Source organism: Chiloscyllium plagiosum, unplaced genomic scaffold (assembly GCF_037043375.1).
Source record: "Chiloscyllium plagiosum isolate Xiang-an unplaced genomic scaffold, Cpla_swu_hap1 HiC_scaffold_21, whole genome shotgun sequence".
NCBI classification, from domain to species: Eukaryota; Metazoa; Chordata; class Chondrichthyes; order Orectolobiformes; family Hemiscylliidae; genus Chiloscyllium; species Chiloscyllium plagiosum.
This window is the reverse complement of record NW_028270159.1, coordinates 8,336,616-8,350,037: the sequence shown is the minus strand read 5'-3', so window position 1 is coordinate 8,350,037 and position 13,422 is coordinate 8,336,616. Positions and strand designations below refer to the sequence as shown.

Genomic DNA, 13,422 nt, shown 5'->3' with positions numbered 1-13,422 from the left:
ACCCAGAGGAAACCCACGCAGACACAGGGAGAATGTGCAAACTCCACACAGACAGTCACCTGAGGCTGGAATTGAACCCAGGTCCCTGGTGCTGTGAGGCAGCAGTGCTGACCACTGAGCCACCATCCATCCCATGATTCCCTTCCTGATTAAAAATCTGTCTATCTCAGCCTTGAACATACTGAATGATCCAGCCCGTACAGCCCGTGTGGTAAAGAATTCCACAGATTGACAACTCCCAGAAGAAGTTCTCCTTACTTCTGTCCTGAATACCATATCTGGCTGCATCAGTGGGTTAAGTGTGTTGCACTGTGGGCTCAATCCCACCACTGACCAACTGCTCTGCTGCATCCCACTCTGTACAAAACCTGCCAACTCCATTCTTCATAGTCTGCAGAATGATTTTTGCTTTGAGATTATTGTCCAAATTGTGTAAAAGGAGTTTCTGAGACTGAAATCAATGGAGTGCTTTTGATTGAGGGTATTGAGAGACATGGAGCAAAGTGGTTTAAAATGGTAGCAGTTCCTTGCAGAACTCCATCTGAGTGAGATAGCAGGGTTGAGGGACCAAATGGCCATTGCCTGCTTTTATTATATCGGACAGTTCCAACAACTGTCAGAATCAAAACAGTGGTGCCAAAGATCACCTATTTATTAAAAGAAAACAATAAATTATAGAGGCATAGAGATGTACCGCATGGAAACAGACCCTTTGATCCATACCAACCAGATATCCTAAACTGATCTCATCCCAATTGCCAGCTTTGGCCCATATCCCCCTCAACGTTTCAGAATCATATACACATCCAGGGGCCTTTTAAATGCTGTAATTGTACCAGCCTCTACCACTTCCTCTGACAGCTCGTTCCATACACATACCATCCTCTGCGTAAGAAAGTCGCCCTTTAGGTCCCTTTTAAATTGTCCCCATTTCACCTTAAACCTCTAGTTTTGGAGTCCCCCAACCTGGAGAATAGACGTGTCTAGTTATCCTATCCCTGCCCCTCATGACTTTACAAACCTCTATACGGTCATCCCTCAGCCTCTGATGCTCCAGGGTAAAAAGCCCTAGCCTATTCAGCCTCTCCCCACAGCTCAAACCCACCAAATCCTGGTAACATCCTTGTAAATCTTTTCTGAACCCTTTCAAGTTTTACAACATCCTTCCTACAGCAGGGAGACAAGACCTCTCCTGCTGAACACTCTCTGCTCATTCCTGAAGAAGGGCATGTGCCCGAAACGTCGAATCTTCTGTTCCCTAGATGCTGTCTGACCTGCTGTGCTGTTCCAGCAATAAAGTTTCAGCTTTGATCTCCAGCGTCTGCAGACCTCACTTTCTCCCTGAATGCAGTATTCCAAAGGTGGCCTCACCAACAGGACAAATGTTGAAATTAAAAGGCTGCAGCATTGAACAACTTAGTCCTGCCACCAGAGGTCCCTAGAGTCGACACTCTGTCACAAACAGGGAATCATCAAAGAATTAACAGCGATGTATTTCAAAACATAGAACGAGCAAGGGCCTTTTAAACTATGTAAGATCAAAACTTTTATTTTACTTTACTTTGGAATTGTGGTCCAAAATGGGAGGAGGACTACCTTGAACCAAGGATTGTGGAAGGAGTTGTTGCATTTTAAAAGGCAAGTGACTGGAATTCCCTGACAGTCTTGTTCACGCAGTTGCGTTGTTCCATGTGTGTGTGGGGTGGGGATTGGGGGTGGCTTTGATGGAGGAGAGATCCCCACATTCCACCACTGGGTGTGTGCAGAGCAAGCCTGGCCTAAGACAGAATACTGGCTAGTCTGTATAATCAGGGCCAGGTATTGAGATGAACTGGCAACAGAATTGAAAGACCGCAGGAAGAACAGAGGCACAACCAACTCAAACACACAAATCGACAGATTCAAGAACAACTTCTACCCCACTGTTATTACACTTCTGAAAGGACCTCTCAAATTTTAAATTGAATGCTGATCCCGCTCTTCTCTGTGCATCTGCTCTGCAGCTGGAACATTGTATTCTCCAGGGAGAAAGTGAGGTCTGCAGATGCTGGAGATCAGAGCTGAAAATGTGTTGCTGGAAAAGTGCAGCAGGTCAGGCAGCATCCAGGGAACAGGAGAATCGACGTTTCGGGCATAAGCCCTTCTTTCCTGAAGAAGGGCTTATGCCCGAAACGTCGATTCTCCTGTTCCCTGGATGCTGCCTGACCTGCTGCGCTTTTCCAGCAACACATTTTCAGCATTGTATTCTCCACCCTAACTCACTTTGTATGCTATGCTCTATCCGTACTGCATGTAAAACAAAACATTTCACTGCACCTAAGTACATGTGACAATAATAAAGCAAATCAAATCAAAATGCAGAGGTCTCCAGGCTGCAACAGAGAAAGGTTCTTTCCTTGTCTGTGCAGTGAATTAATCACATTCTGTAAGCTAGCTCATTACTCTCTCTCACCAGATGCTGAAAGTGGCTGCCTCTAACCAGTCACTGAAAGACAATAATTAGTGTACCAACTGCCTTTTGTCTGTAGTGAAGAAAACTCCAAATTATAAGCTCAGAAATCATGCTACCCTGCGGATTGGTACTATTGAACTGCACTTCCCCAGTGTTTTGTTTCCTTTTATACATTACACAAGTGCGTGTGTCAGACAGTGTGAGAATGTGTGTGTGTGTTAGAGAGAGGGTGAGAGAGAAGAGAGAGAAGGGGTTTAAGTTAATGGTTATTATTTTAGCTAGCAGTTATTTTAGCTATATATTAATAATTCACAATTTTGTTTGCCTATGACTGGCATGGCTGATTTCTTTGGAACAAAGAGCAGTTTCTTATTAAGGACAGAAACCCGGTCAGTGTTTCCTGATAACCTGAGTTTATCAGACTGGTAAATTTCAGATAGTGTGCAATTTGATTAAACCTTTAACCTTAGTGATAGCTGAGAGCAGTGAGGCTCAGCACACTTTCCTGAGTGAGTCCTGCCAACACAGGGACGATTTTAAATGAGAATTTGCAGGAGCAGAGACACCTGGAGATTCACAAAATCAAATTCTTGGAAGGTAGCAAGACAAGTTGACATTGCTTAAAAAAAGCATATGGGGTTCTGGGGTTCAATAAACATGAGATGATGCAACTTCAATAAGTCTCTGATCCGGCCCAGGACGAGGATTACATCCAGTTCTGAGCATTGATCGAGAAGGAGAGCAAAGCCTTGGAGAGGGTGCAGAGGAGATCTACCAGGGGAATGACGGACTTCAGTTCATACAGAAAGACCAGAGAAACTATTCTGATTTTAAACTTCTGAAGGTCTGTAATGCTGAATTACTTTGTTCCCCTAAGAATTTGTACTCACGAATCTGTACCTTGGTATCTAAGATTGCACTGTAAGTGACGACTTGTAAACGTTTCACTGTGAGGACATGTGACAATACAGCTAATTCAATTCAGCTTCTCCTCTAAACTGGGAAGGTCACCAGGAGATTTAATCGAGGTGTTCAAAGTTGTGCAGGGTTTTGATTGACTTAATCAGGAGGAAATATCTTCCCCTGGAGGTCAGGGGACACAGATTTACTGTCACACTCATTACAGTGTGTGTGTGTGTGTGTGTGTGTGTGTGTGTGGTGGGGGTTACCGGGACAATCACAGCTGTGTCAGGGTGTATCATCCAAATAGCTGTGTGGCCGGTGAGGAGCTCAGTCCGGAATTAGCCACCGAAAGGCTGCAGTGGAAGCTGATTTGATAACCTTCCAAAGGGAACTCGAATAAAAACTGGAGGAGGAACGTGTGCAGGATTGGGGAAGAGCAGGATTAATCAAAGAGCTAGCGGAGCAATGACGAACCAAATAGCACACAATCCTCAGATTACACCCTTCGTACCTTGAACTGGATTGTCTGCTGTGTAGAAAGGGGGGCACGGGATAATCTTCTTTTCTTGTAGAACCTGGAAGAAAAGAACCCGATGTTTTCCAATTGAGAAGATGAGAATAACACGAGGTGGGACAGTGAAATTCCTCACTCCCATGAGAAGATCAAAGCTTTCGTATTTCAACTTCTCCTTGCTGTATCAAGCCACACTCCCAGGCCATCACCACACTTCTGTGCCTGTCAACTCCTGCCCGTCCCCAATGCCCTCAGCAGCCACCCTCCTCAGTGATGGCGATGGTGGTGTCTTGAATATGGTGTGTGTGGTGAGTCTGTTAGGCTGTTGGTTGACTAGTCTGTGTGGCAGCTCTCCCAATGTTGGCACTTGCCCCCCAGATGTTGGGGAGGTGGTCTTAGCTGGGCTCAACAGGGCTGTGCTTACCAACGTCAGTTTTGGTGCCTTCATCAGTGTCAGACAGTCCATCCAGTGCCATCCCTCTATGATATAACTGAGTGGTTGGCTGTGCCACCTTAGAGGGCAGTTTAAAGTCAACAATGCTGTTGTGGGTCTGGAGCCACATGGAGGCCAGACCAGGTGAGGTGGCAGATTTCCCTTCCCTGGAGGACATTAGTGAGTGAGCCAGATGGATTTTTACGATAATCAACAGTGGCTTCAAAGTCATCCTGAGACTTTTAATGCCAGATCTGTACTGAATTCAAATTAGGAACCGAAGTCCCCAGAACATTACCTGGCTCTCTGATTACTAGGCCAGTGATAATATCACTGCTTCCGCACCAATTCAGGAGCAGTGAATTTTGAGTTGGGGAAACAGCCAAAACCTTTTGTATTCTGCTCTCAGCGGAACGGCTTACTGTGTCAAACATCCCTAACAGCGCTGTGTCCATTGCTCGTGCTATTATAACATCAGGAGAACTCAATTCCAGACTGAGACTGATTCAGACCATTCAGGCACGCCAACTGTTCGCATTTATCAAGGGCGTTTTATGGAGTAAAGAAATCCCAAGACATTTCACAGGAGTAATATCAGAATAAAGCATGATGCCAAGTCATAGGAGATAACACATGTCACACTAGATTTAAGGACTATTTGAGATGAACAGGGAGGGAATTCCAAAGCTGAGGGCCCAAGGAACCAAAGGCAACGCTGGAACGATCAACACTGGAGACCAGAGTGGAACAGTGCTGATATCTCAGCGGATTGCTGCACATGAGGCAGTGCAGGGGAGGGGAGGACATGGAAGTACTTGCGAATGAATGATTAATAATTCACTGACACTTACCGGTGAGTACTGAACAACCGTCCCATTCCGCCTCCCCGCAGCCAGCTGCTTCCCTTTCGGACTCCAGCACACTAAAGGAAAAGTTGGGAGAGACACGGTGAAACCTCTGGTGATGGTTGGGTTCCCCAGCCCAACGACAGCAGCATCCTCCTGAGAGCAGGAGAACAGCAGTGAGAATGAGGCCACTCCAACAATTGGCATTCTCCCTTTCACTGATTCATGGGATGTGCTAGTTGCTCGAAGGCCAACATTTAATGCCCATCCCTAACTGTCCTTGCCCCGTGTGGGCCATTTCATAGGTCACACTGCATTTCACTGGATCTGCAGTCACGTGCAGATTAAAGTGGGTCGGGACAGCGAGTTTGTCTCCCTGAAAGACATTTGTGATCCAGGTGGGATTGGTATTTATACAGTGGATGGCAGGTTCATGGTCAACGTTCACTTGATATTGTCAACTGAGCAACTGAATGTTAATCTACCAGCTTCCTTGAGGGTGGAGGAGTTGGGGTTGGATGGGTGGGGGCGCAATTGAACGAACAGCTCCTGAGCACTGTCCTGGGCCCTGGATTACTTGTCCAGTGACACTACATCCCATCTCCTCCTAGGAAAACCACGCAGGAACGTACCTTCCACCCCACAGTGAGATTGACATGAGCCTACCCGTGGGGTCAGTACATGGTGTTCCTGAGCAGAGCGCTGTATGGTGTGTAACCAGAGCAATACCTACATGAGGTTATCTCGGCTGTAGGGGGAAGGGAGGCATGCTGCTTAATGACATCAGTAACCTCCAGGATGGTCAGGCTTCCGTCGGATATGCAGACGGCCAGGATACAGTTCACAGCCGGATTCCATTTCAAATCGGTCACTGTGCATTTTTTCTCCGGTTTGTAGTACACAAACGGTCGCTTCTGCAGCTTGTCCTACAACAAAAAGGAAACTTGCATTTATGCAGCCCACAACTTTGGAGCAAACTCGACACAGCATCACATCAGGACGAACAGAGAAAAAGCCTTACAGTGAGGGAAGTCAGTGAATGGTAAGATCGAGAGCCCACATTCTCTCAGGGTAATATTTATATAACAGATTGAAACATTACCAACATATATCTCCCAACTCAATCACATGTGTCAGTACGTAGCTCTGTACATGTGCTCAACAACCTCAATAAATGCCCTCCATCTACTCAGAGTCATAGAGATGTACAGCACAGAAACAGACCCTTCTGTCCAACCCATCCATGCTGACCAGATATCCCAACCCAATCTAGTCCCACCTGCCAGCACCCGGCCCATATCCCTCCAAACCCTTCCAATTCATATACCCATCCAAATGCCTCTTAAATGTTGCAATTGTACCAGCCTCCACCACATCCTCTGGTAACTCGTTCCACACACATACCATCCTCTGTGTGAAAAAAGTTGCTCCATAGGCCTCTTTTATATCTTTCCCCTCTCACCCTAAACCTATGCCCTCTAGTTCTGGACTCCCCCACCCCAGGGAAAAGACTTTGTCTATTTATCCTATCCATGCCCCTCATAATTTTGCAAACCTCTACAAGGTCACCTCTCAGCCTCCGACACTCCAGGGAAAACAGCCCCAGCCTGTTCAGCCTCTCCCTGTAGCTCAGATCCTCCAACCCTGGCAACATCCTTGTAAATCTTTTCCGAAACCTTTCAAGCTTCACAACATCTTTCCGATATGAAGGAGACCAGAATTGCACGCAATATTCCAACAGTGGCCTAACCAATGTCCTGTACAGCCTCAACATGACCTCCCAACTCCTGTATAACTGAATTTCAATTGTTCTTAATTCACAAATGGGACTGATGTTATGGCAGGACAGTGGTTCTGGTAGGTAATTCTACAGCTTTACCATAGCCAGAGGCTGGGAATCCTGCAGGATATAACTCCCCTCCTGACTCCCCAAAGCCAGTCCACCATCCACGAGGCACAAGTCAGGAGTGTGATGGAATATTCCCCACTTGCCTTGGGGGGGGGGTGTGGAGCTCCAGCAACACTCAAGACGTTTGACACCATCCAGGACAAAGCAGCCCATTTGCTTGGCACCACATTGACTCCCTCCAACACCAATGCTCAGTAGCAGCAGTGCGTCTGTACTATGCACCGCAGAAAGTCACCAAAGCACCTCAGACAGCATCTTCCAAACCCAAGACCACATCCATCTAGAAGGACAAGGGCAGCAGCAACATGGAAACACCACCCCCTGCAAGAGCCACGCACAGTCCTATCTTGGAAATATATCACTGTTCCTTAAGCCTGGAATTCCAGCACTGTGGATATGCCCACATCCGATGGACTACAGTGGTTCAAGACAGCAGCACACCACCACCTTGCTCATGGGCTTCAAAGGATGGGCAATAAATGCTGGCCCAGCCAGTGACACCCACATGTCTTGGATGAATTTAACTATCCACAGTTAACTAAAGTTAGGAAAAGCATGATCAGTACTTATCTGCTCAAAGATAAGTACAGATCATAAGAATAACAGAAAATCACTCAAAGATTAATCAGGATGAAAAAATTAGAGTTGGTGTGGAAGCTAGCTAAAAAAATAAAAGTGGATAGCAAGAGTTTCTATAGCTATTTAATAAGGAAATGAGTAAATCAAGTGAAGGCTGGGCTGAGGAGAGCGCACTTTGGAAGTTAATTAGATAAAAAAGGAAATGGTGAATGAAATGAGACATTGTTTGCTTCTGTCTCTCTCCGAAAAACAATACAAAAGCATTCCATTAATAGCTGTAATTAGGAAGTGGAAGGGGGGGGGGAGAAACATTGTGAAATTACAATGGAACTGAGGGCTGAACCGTCTCCAGGTTTAGATGGATTTCACCTTAGGGTGTTAAAAGGGACGAAGGCAGAGTGACAACCCGATGCCTGTCGTGGGCAAGGTGTTAGAACTGATCAGGGATTACAGCTGCATACTTTAAAAAAAACTTGAAACTGGGAAGAGCCAGTATCGTTTTGTCAAAGGGAAATTATGGTTAACCAATTAGTTGGAGTTCTTTAACATGTGCAGTGGATAAACGGGAAGCCAGTGGAGGTCCAGGTGTAGATTTCCAGAAGGCATTTGGAAAGCTGCTACACTGAAGCTATTACGGAAAATAAAAGCTGATGACATCGGGGTAACAGTTTCACATGGATAGACTTTTTTTTCTCAACCGATGAGCATATTGGAACACTCTGCCTCAGGAACCGTGGGGGCAGGGTCAGTGACGGTTTTGAGGCAGAGATGGATAGATTCTCATCTGGCAGGGGATTGATGGTCATCAGCTGGAGATGGGAATGTGTAATTCCAAACTCAAACAGCCAGTCTTACTGAATGGAGGAACAAATGGCCCACTTCCGCTCCTATCTCTGAAGTGTACATATTCACGGACTGGGAGTGGTGAATATTCCAACATCACAAGGACAGATTAACACACGAATAAATTGCAAGTGAAACAATATATTTAATGTAGCTAAAGTAAAGGCTACGATTTTATTTTGCCAAATGCTCTCTCTTCTAAAAAGTGAGCAAACCTGAGCTTCACGGAGTAGGAAGACTCCACTCAGCCCCTCGACATGCATCTCCACTCAATTAATCGGGCCCGATTTATACCTTAAACTCCATTTGCTACCATTGGCTCATCAACCTTTAAAAGCCTTACTGATTAAAGACGTCATTCCCAAATCCAATGCTAAATTTTACGAGTTATATCCCTTGTTGTGGAGTTGAAGGCATGTACTGTACCTTTAAGAGAGAGTGAAAGTTCAAAAGCTGGCAAGCCTGTCATGTGACTGACCACAGGCAGTGTGTCCTGGATAATTTTAAGATGCAACATTTGAGCTGTTGCTCAGATACTGAGTTTTTTTCCACAACTATTTGAAATCAACTAGTTTAAATTATGCCCCAAGACACTAAAACCCAATCAAATTTGAATTTTACTGTTTTGACAACCTCCAATCAATGAGATGATCTGATGTTTTGGGGTAATAAAAAGCAGGCATTTTGAACAGTTAACCAGAGAGACTAAGAGCACCTGCTGCCCACTGACCCTCTCTCTAAAAGGTACTTTTTTCATAATGAAACAACCTGCAGCAGAAGAGGAAGTTCGACACCTGAAGACGGCAACTGGTTTTGAAAACTGATTTGCTGTAAATTTAATAGGGGCTTTATTGGATCGGTATATTGTTATAGAGTGGGAGGTAGATAATAAATTTTAAGACAAAGGAGGCTTACAATATAGGTAGTTGTTGGTTAATATTCTTTTTCTGAATTAAAGAATAAATTGTTAATTTTTTTCTTTAAATAGTGGAATTTGGGTAGCTTTCTGTCACTCATACTTTAACAGATTGAGGCAAGGTGAGCTTTTCTACGTTTGGTTTAAATTAGCAAGAGGGTTCACCCAGTGTCGTAACACCTTTGTCTGACACACTCCGAATGGGAATAAAACTTCCCCTGTGCTTTAGCAATTTCTTTCAAAATGTGAAACAATACAAGCAAATCCCTTCCTACTAAGCTATAGTGCTGGCAATACGGTGTTAGTTTACACAAATATTCATTCCTGAAGAAGGGCTTATGCCCGAAACATCGATTCTCCTGTTCCTTGGATGCTGTCTGACCTGCTGCGCTTTTCCAGCAACACATTTTCAGCTACACAAATATTTATGCAAAATCTCAGCTCTGAAATTTTGAACTGGCGCCCAGGGTCTTCCATCTAATAATCCGAGGGGAGGATTGGCTGCGAGTTCTCTCCCCTCTGAAATCAAAGGTTCACATGCACCAATCCCATTCCAGCACCAACCTCAGTGACTGTTTGTCGTGCTGTCAGAGACAGACAAACAGAAATACCTGCCAATGGTCCAGGTGAATGTTAAAGATTTCTCAGCACTGTCTAAGGAAGGGCAGGGATTGGTCGGCAAAGTTGGTCGATATCCATCGATTAACTGGGAGACAACCCAGTTAAACTCCACACTAACAGAGAGCCAGGGCTTTCAAACACCAAGCAACGAAGCTTATTGAAAAGAATTAGCACTCACCTTGTTCAAAAACGTTCGTACATCGAAAAAGGCAATGACCAGCCCATACTCCTCCGACGTCATAGCAACAGACAAGGTGAAATCGTCACAGCTCAGGCCAATGTGGTGCACTGGGAGCTTCATATTCACTGTCATGACAGGAGGATCTTCGACTGTAACAGGAGAACAGGACCAGGCTCAGATACAGGCACACACAATCCTGGTGACTGCACTGTGGTCATGGTACTCAGTTGGTAATCCAGATACCAGGACAAATACTCCAGAGACAAGAGTTTAATTCCCACCGGGGCAGACAGCAGGGGATTTAAATTCAATTATTTAGCCTCTTGTTCAAAGAGGCATGAGGAGGTGATACAGCGAGGACATCATTACAGGAGACCAGTTAGCCATGGAATGAGAAATCGGTTCATCTGTTCTTTAACTCCACATTTTCCTACTTTTCCAGTGATCAAATCTTTTGATCGCATTACACACCATTAACTGAGTCAGCATCACCCTCTGTGTTTAAAAGGAGAGGGTGCCATAGTTCTACAACTCTGAGTAAAGATGTCATTCCCAAATCCAAGGGTTATATCCCTTGTCTGATACTCTCCAAATGGTGACTAAAGTTCCCATATGTTTTAACAATTTCTTTCAAAGTGTGAAACAGCGCAATCAAATCCCTCCTTACAAAGCTATAGTGCTGGCAATACAGTGTTAGTTTATGCAAATATTTATTCAATCTCTTCAAGCACATTATGACACACCTCAGGAGCTGGTGAGGCTTGGACCTGTCTTCTGGCTCAGTGGCAAGGACATTATCACTGCATCCGAAGAGTCCCGAATGCTAGTTTATGTATTCTCTCCTCGATAAGGGAAGGGGAGTTATTGAAGGTGAACCTACACAGGAAAGTGGAATTGAGGCTACAAATGCATCAGCCACAATCTGACTGAATGGAGGAGCCGGCTCCATTGGCCAATCTTATAATAACTTACTTCCTTTTAGGTCAATATAATGGTTTGAAGATGAAGATTGATTGAGAAGCCTGCATTAACCAAAAGGAATAAGTGATTAAAGTACAAAATAGACATACTGATTGTATTAATGTTCCCCTCGCTCTGGTCAACCAGGGAAAGATATTGGGTGTTCAGTATCTTCAGGCCAGTTTTACCGCCCAGAAAAATCAGTCCATAAATATTGGACAAAGTCAGGAGATTAACCCTGTCCTTCGGCAACTCATCTGGAGAATCGAAGATTCGGATTTTCTTCATCTGACGGAAGTGGAAATTCTGTGGAGGTAAGTTACACAAAGCAGCTTTCAAAATCCAGTCATTAAACAGACCTACAGAAAAATCCAACACAGATACAGTGCCAAGTATATAGCAACAAAGGTTAAAAAAAAATTGGAATTGAATGAATCCTCAAATAGAAATCATTTGCAAGGTCATGGGAATGAGCAAATACATTCATGATGGGCCTAATGGCCGTCTGTGCTGAACTATTCAGTAACATAGCTGCAGCAGAACATTTACTTCCTTAGAACATAAAAGAGGACAAACATCATCTCGAGCTGGAAAATGATCAAAGAGCTCGTGAGAAACACTGAAAAATATCTGGAGGGAATGAGAAGGTTGACGCAGTGGCCAGCACCACTGCCTCACCCCCCGGTGACTGACTGTGTGGAGTCTGCACATTCTCCCCGTTTCTGCGTGGGTTTCCTCTAGTTGCCTTCCAACCTCACAAAGGTGTGCAGGTTAGGGTGGATTGTCCACGGGGAACGCAAGGTGGGATGCTCTTCAAAGGGTCACAGTAGACCCAGTGGGCCGAATGGCCTCTTTCCACACTGTAAAGGATTCTAAACTGGCAAATCTGACAAAGAGATTACAAAGATAATTTGGGGGGAATTAAGTGGCTGGGAGATAGAGCCATACAGCAGGGAGACAGGCCATTCGGCCCACACTGACAAAACATGTCCATCCACTTTACCCCCATTTCCCTGCACATGGCCCACACCCTTCTAAACCTTTCCCAATCATGGATTAATGTATTCTCCCTTCACCCCCCCCTGCCCCTCCCCAACCCCCCCTTCCCCATCCCCACCCCCTCCCTTCCCCTTCCCCACCCCCTCCCTTCCCCTTCCCCATCCCCACCCCCTCCCTTCCCCACCCCCTCCCTTCCCCTTCCCCACCCCCTCCCTTCCCCTTCCCCATCCCCACCCCCTCCCTTCCCCACCCCCTCCCTTCCCCACCCCCCCCTTCCCCATCCCCACCCCCCCTTCCCCATCCCCTGCCCCTCCCCACCCCCTCCCTTCCCCTTCCCCACCCCCTCCCTTCCCCTTCCCCATCCCCACCCCCTCCCTTCCCCACCCCCCCCCTTCCCCATCCCCACCCCCCCCCTTCCCCATCCCCACCCCCCCTTCCCCATCCCCTGCCCCTCCCCACCCCCTCCCTTCCCCTTCCCCACCCCCTCCCTTCCCCATCCCTACCCCCACCCTTCCCCCCTCCCTTCACCCCTTCTCCCTTCCCCCCCTCCCTCCTCCCCCCCTTCTCTCTGCCTGTAACTCCCTCCCAAATCACCTTCATTTCCCTCTCGGGAGCCGGGCTCTGATCGCCTCCCATGGCGTCGTTCATCCACCTCCAACAGGCCGCAGCTCACACTTCCGGCGCCGCCATTCGACGTCACAAAAGGAGCGGAAGCCAGATGCCGGGTGATTGAGACAGGTCCGGGATTCCGGCTGCAGCGCCTCCTGCGGCGGGGAGGAGGAACCGCTCCCTCACTGACCCGGCTGCAGCGCCTCCTGCGGCGGGGAGGAGGAACCGCTCCCTCACTGACCCGGCTGCAGCGGCCCCTGCGGCGGGGAGGAGGAATCGCTCCCTCACTGACCCGGCTGCAGCGGCCCCTGCGGCGGGGAGGAGGAACCGCTCCCTCACTGACCCGGCTGCAGCGGCCCCTGCGGCGGGGAAGAGGAACCGCTTCCTCACCGTCCTGGCTGCAGCGGCCCCTGCGGCGGGGAGGAGGAACTGCTCCCTCACTGACCAGGCTGCAGCGGCCCCTGCGGCGGGGAAGAGGAACCGCTCCCTCACCGTCCTGGCTGCTGCGGCCCCTGCGGCGGGGAGGAGGAACCGCTCCCTCACCGTCCTGGCTGCAGCGCCTCCTGCGGAGGGGAGGAGGAGCCGCAGGCTCTCCGTTTCCCCTCAGCTCCAGATTCCTGGAGGCTAAGGCTGACCTCAACCCTTGACAAAGGGGGGA

General features: G+C 47.3%; 1 protein-coding gene across 5 annotated transcripts in view; it reads right to left on the bottom strand.

The window, feature by feature from the left end:
• nup214 (nucleoporin 214) overlaps window positions 1-12,848 on the bottom strand; it is a 188,923-nt gene extending 176,075 nt beyond the window's left edge. For all 5 annotated transcript variants that reach the window (XR_015760678.1, XR_015760677.1, XR_015760679.1 and 2 more), the window contains exons 1-6: window positions 12,750-12,848; window positions 11,267-11,462; window positions 10,194-10,345; window positions 5,881-6,073; window positions 5,154-5,224; window positions 3,867-3,930 (exon numbers count right to left, since the gene is read on the bottom strand). Coding sequence is in view for 2 of the 5 variants with exons in the window: in XM_087998212.1 (XP_087854338.1) it covers window positions 3,867-3,930; window positions 5,154-5,224; window positions 5,881-6,073; window positions 10,194-10,345; window positions 11,267-11,462; window positions 12,750-12,803 (730 nt within the window). In the remaining 3 variants the exon portion in view is untranslated. The remainder of the gene's footprint in view (window positions 1-3,866; window positions 3,931-5,153; window positions 5,225-5,880; window positions 6,074-10,193; window positions 10,346-11,266; window positions 11,463-12,749) is intronic.
• Between the last annotated feature and the right edge of the window lie 574 nt (window positions 12,849-13,422).